We start from the raw sequence: 5,453 nt of genomic DNA on the forward strand, positions 1-5,453 counted from the left end.
TTATAGAACTGAAAATGCAAATTCAATCCACTGAAAATTAGTGGTCCCTTTGAAATTTGGCAATTCTGTCCTGGTGATTGTAAGATGAAATGTTTCAATTTAATACTGCACTACAAAATAAAACCTCTTTTAATGCGATTTGTATTTTTCTTCCCCCACCCCATCAAAACAACGTTATTTCCAGTTATAGCAGAAGCTTTTAAAAATCTGTAACGGTTCAAGTTTGCTCATGTCAATAGGGACCTGTTAAAAAGGAGAAGCTATTGGAAACAGGACAACCTCCAATTCTGCATTCCTGCATCACATTCACTCAAATTATTTAAGGAGTTACTCAATTAGCATTTTGCTATTTTAAACAATTTCTTACTTAGAACTGTAAGTTAGATAATTACAGCTTTAGGTAAAAAAAAACATTGATGTAACCTCAAAATGAACATTGTACATTAGCCTTTATAACCAACAATTTAACCTTGCCCTTAATTTTTTGAGCTGCTCAATGCAATGTTGGTATGGCCATGTTATCAGTTGACAGGAGGCATAATGGGGCTTGTAGCCTCTGCCCAAGTGTGGGTCTCACCCATTTACAGTTATTGATCAAGGGTCCAGGGAGGAATGTAGTCAAAAACATTCACTCACAAGTTGGATAGCGAGTTAGAACAGGCTAAGAAAGGAATACAAGAACTCAGGTGGGGAATAGCTCTCCCCACTCTCTGGCGGATAGCCAATCTACTATCCAAGCTAGCATCTTGCCTCTAACACCATGGGCCCTCATCTTATTCAGCAGCCTCCTGTGCAGCACCTTGTCGGAGGCTTTCTTTGAAGTCCAGGTAGATAACATCCATTGGCTCTCCTTGGTCTACCCTGCTCATTACTTCAAAAGAATTCTAACAGATTTGTCAGGCATAACCTCCGCTTGATGAAATCATGCTGACTTTGCCCTATTTTAACTATACATTTCCAAATATTCAGAAATCTCAACCTTCACAATGGACTCCAAAATCTTGCCCATGACCGAGGTTAGGCTAATCGGCCTGTAATTTTCCATCTTTTGCCTTGCTCCTTTTTAAGACAGGGGTGTTACATTAGCGATTTCCAGTCCTGTGGGACCCTCCCTGACTCTAGCAATTCCTGACAGATCACCACCAATGCTTCCAGCTCTCTCCTTTAGCTATCTGGGGTGTAGTCCATCTGGTCCAAGTGATTTATCCACCTTCAGGTCAGTTTTACTAGCACCTTTTCCTTGTTGATGGCCACCATACTCAGCTCTGCCCCCGACTCTTGAATTTTTTGGGACATTACGTGTCTTCCACTGTGAAGACTGATGCAAAGTAATTATTCAGTTCCTCAGCCATTTCCTTGTTCCCCACTACCATCTCGCCAGCATCATTTTCCAGTGGTAGAATATCCACTTTTGCCCTTTATATATCTAAAGAAACTTATTCTTCATTTATATTACTGACTAGCTTACCCTCATTTAATCTGCTCCCTCATGTTTTTTTGTTGCTCTGTTGGTCTTTGTAAGCTTCCTAGTCCTCTGGTTTCCCACTGCCCTTGGCCACATTATATGCTCTGTTTTGGTTTTATGCTATCCCCGATTTCCTTAGTCAGCCATCGTTACCTCATCCTCCTGACACCATGCTTCTTTTTCCTCGGGATGAATTTTTGCTGTGTCTTCTGAATTACTCCCAGAAACTCCTGCTATTGCTGTTTCACTGTCTTTCCCGCTAGGCTCCTCTTCCAGTCAATTCTGCCCAGTTCCTCCCTCATCCCCCTGTAGTCACCTTTATTCAGCTGTAATACCGTTACCTCTGATTCTATCTTCTCTCTCCCAAATTGCAGAGTCAATTCTATCATATTATGATCACTACCTCCTAAGGGTTCCTTCACCTTAAGCTCCCTTATCAAGTCTGCCTCATTGCACAGCACTAAATGCAGTATTGCCTGTTCCCTTGTGGGCTCCACCACGAGCTGCTCCAAAAAGCCATCTCGTAGACATTCCACAAACTCCTTTTCTTGCAATCCACTACCAACATGATTTTACCAGTCCACCTGCAAATTGAAATCCCCCGTGATCACTGTGACTTTGCCTTTCTTACACACCTGTTTTTTAATCTCCTGGTGCATCTTGCACCCCAGCTCCTGACTACTGTCTGGAGACCTGTACACAACTCCAACTATGGAGTTGTTAGCATTGCGGTTCCTCGATTCTACACCATCTGACCCTACTTCGTTTCTTCCTATTGATTTAACTAGATTAATTTAGACACACATGGGGCAGGTTTCTGTCTGGTTTATTTGTATTCAAGGTCTACAGTTCAGTCTCACGACACTGGGCACAGACAGGGCTGGGTTCTTCATTCTGTACACTGCAGCCATCACCACCAACAGGAACACCAGAAACCCAATGGCTACTCCAACCACAACAGGAGATCCAGCAGCACCTATTGGGAGATGGAAGGTGTTGAGATATTGGAAAAGGTGCTCAATGAACTACAGGAGAAACATCACTTACCATTCTCATTCAGCAGCTGCTTAGACTGGCTGTTCTCCTGCAACAGGAACACAACAGGACCAGGAGCACTTACCAAGGTCCCGTCATGGAGGTGAACACTCCTGCGTGACCCTATTTGGGGGAAAGGGGGACATTACATAGATAGTTAGAATCCATGTTGAGACGATAGCCAGGATGCTGTATCCTTGCTAACTGGATGAAGGGGACATTTAAGATCAGGGACAGAGGGGTGGATCTCCGCTCAATAGAAAGCATTAAGGAACTCACTTGAACCACATCTGGTTGTACAGTCATTCTGAGCAGAGGGAGAGCAAACCTCAGCACTGCAGTGCAGGTAAACCTAGGAAAGAATTTACACTGGAGTGAGCATTTTGTAGCTGGTACCCAGGATGTTGTACAGAGACTCAGCAAGAAGATTTCATGAGGTTGGTCTCAATTCCATCAGTTTAGTTACCTGTCCAGAGATGGGCTGCTCAGACACTCCATCCAAGAAAACAAAGGTCTTCACTTCAAACCGCTTGTGATGGGTTGGGAACTGCAGGCCAGAAGAGGCATCTACTGGGTGTAGGACAGTCAGGTAGTCATCACCCTCATAGGGGCACCTGAAACAGGAGCTGGTCAGTTGAACAAAGTTTCTAAATAGAACCAGAAATAAGTGGCAAAAATCAGGAGGCTCTGGTTGGGAGTAGAGTGGGTTGGTGGGAGAATGGGGAGAAGGAAACCCAATTGCTGGGCAGATGGATACCAAGAAAAGCTGATGGTCCCCAGGTAATAGTGAACCTGGTCTTTTAGGTTGATTGTCTGGAATTTTTGGACAGATGTAAAACCAATTGCAGTACATTTCACATCTAACCAATTGCAAAAGCAAGAATTGGCAGGACAACGAGCTGACAGACTGAACTGAAAAGTTAGGGTAGATCCTTAACTGCTTTCCACACAATTGAGGAATGTTATTTGGGATTCTCGGAAACATTAATCAGCATTGATGAAGGACAGCCTGTGGTTGTGTACAAGGATTTCCAGAAACTATTTAACAAATTGTCAGCTGCACCAAACAGCCTGCGGTGTAGGGGCAACATGAGGCTAGATCAATTTGGTCAGCTGACCATCAGGTATACATTGTTGAAAAGGTGGGGCATTCAGTCATTGCAGTGAGGATTGATTTGATCAAGAATCGTGAGGACTTTGAAGTGAATACTGAAGGAATTTGCTTTGAGAGTCCAAGAGGAAGTTAGTCAGGAGTTTGTACACGAGACAGGAGGTTCAGTAGTCAACCTAACAATTCTCTTCCGAGAAGAGAAGAAATCCACCTCTGCCTTGAGGAAGGTTGTGAAGGTGGCTAGAATACCAAGTTGAAGTGATAAATCAACCATGATTGAAAGAGGTGACACAGCTCAAAGTGCCAACACTTGCTCATGTACATATGTTATGTACACTGATCTTACTGTGACATTATTCTGTCAGTATATAGAATTAAAGCCACACTCCATTCAAGGTGGGGCTTTCCATTCAGAGTCCTTACCCATCCACCAGGAGACTCCACTGCACCTCATGGTCAGGGGCTGGCACAGGAGTTGCCCAGCAGTCATGCAATCTCAGGACAATCACTGGGTCAGTGCGATCCTTCACACGAACCTCAACAAACACCGACTCCTGAAGGATTCTCTCAATGGGGTAGTCACTGTCCTTGTACCACAGCCTGTAGTTGCCATCTAACAGAAACAAGGCAAACAAACCAGTCACTCCCTGAAGGAATACGTTCCTAGCACTCTATTACCAGAGCAGCACTACCTTTTGCTATTTGCAGTTCCAGCCTCAGAATCCCATCTTCAGAAGCAGCTAATGGTGGAGGGAGTGTGTAAACTGAGACATTGATTTGTAAGCCAGCTTCATGCTCCCCCTTGTACTTGCACTGGAATGTGCAGGCTGTCAAGAGAGACAGAGGTGGTGGAGTTTCAGTCAGTAACACTTCCCTCTACATACCAACAAACCCCACTGCCCTCTCACCTGAAGGTGCTGTCCCTGGTTATTGAGCCGTGTGGCCCCGTCTGAATCACTCATACACAAAGCTTCCAGTCTCCTCCTGCAATGGAGGGCACTGTTTAATAGGGAGCTGGCCCATTCAAAAGGGACAGAATGCTGGACCCCCCCAACACTCACCCACTGGGTTGAGCCCCAAGAGCTAATTGGGAAGCAGAAGGCTACAAGTTCCTCTGATGAGCTTAGGCCTGCACTCAGCTTCTTGTCCATCTTTCACGTGCAGAGATGACAGGTTGAGGGCAGGACGAGTCAGGTTCCTGGCGATCGCAAGAATGAACTGGCCATCTGCTGTACATGCTGCAAACAGAAAAACGGTTCAGTTTCCCCATTGGTGGTTGTGGCCTCCAGTCATTGACAGAAGGATCAAGACTCAGACTCAAATAACATCCATAACTAACTCCCGCTACTTGAAGTCAGGTCTGACTTGTCTTTGTTTATAGCGAGATAAGAATAAAGGCAGATGAACATTTGAAAGCAAATGCAACACCCTTTGAGATACTCTAGAAGCCGTGTGACTACCTAGACAGGCTGGTGGGTGTTCTACTAGCATTTGGTATATTTGCCCCAGGAATACTTCTTAGCAATCCTAAGAGGGGAAGCATTTGAAGCTTCTAAACAATGGAATGACAGGAATTCTAAAAGTCAAAGCCAAAGCTAGAGCAAACATATTTGAGGGGGTATAAAGTCATAGGTTTATCAGGGGCAGGATGTGCTTGAATGGGCACAAGGTCCACATGCAGTAGCAATGTCTGGAACTGACAGTGAACAGTGTCAGCCTGTCCATCACAGCTCCTAACCCTGGGGCAGATGCACATGCAGCTTAGGCTGGTGGTGGTGGTGGTGGTGGTGGTGGGGTGGGGGAAGAAGGAAATGTTCATCATGGGGTAAGGAAAGAAAGCAG

At 44.9% G+C, this 5,453-nt stretch overlaps 1 protein-coding gene across 1 annotated transcript; it reads right to left on the reverse strand.

The window, feature by feature from the left end:
• Nucleotides 1–2,274: 2,274 nt before the first annotated feature.
• On the reverse strand, nt 2,275–4,762 carry LOC125481793 (zona pellucida sperm-binding protein 4-like). Its single transcript, XM_048593699.1, has 7 exons — nt 4,673–4,762; nt 4,304–4,487; nt 4,035–4,224; nt 2,967–3,114; nt 2,780–2,852; nt 2,513–2,623; nt 2,275–2,441 (listed from the first exon to the last, which is right to left on the reverse strand). Exons 1-7 carry the CDS (start codon nt 4,760–4,762, stop codon nt 2,302–2,304), a joined length of 936 nt encoding a protein of 311 aa, XP_048449656.1. The 3' UTR covers nt 2,275–2,301.
• Between the last annotated feature and the right edge of the window lie 691 nt (nt 4,763–5,453).

The sequence above is a fragment of the Rhincodon typus genome, unplaced genomic scaffold, assembly GCF_021869965.1.
Source record: "Rhincodon typus isolate 14 unplaced genomic scaffold, sRhiTyp1.1 hic_rhity00003603, whole genome shotgun sequence".
Taxonomy (NCBI): domain Eukaryota; kingdom Metazoa; phylum Chordata; class Chondrichthyes; order Orectolobiformes; family Rhincodontidae; genus Rhincodon; species Rhincodon typus.

Bases quoted from the DNA above. Each gene is read 5' to 3' on its own strand.
- LOC125481793 (XM_048593699.1), bottom strand. From the start codon at position 4,762: ATGGACAAGAAGCTGAGTGCAGGCCTAAGCTCATCAGAGGAACTTGTA. The intron at 4,488-4,672 runs GTGAGTGTTGGG...GTTGGTATGTAG, and splicing joins CTTGGGGCTCAACCCAGTGG to AGGGAAGTGTTACTGACTGA. The intron at 3,115-4,034 runs GTAAGGACTCTG...CTCCTGTTTCAG, and splicing joins TGGAGTCTCCTGGTGGATGG to GTGCCCCTATGAGGGTGATG.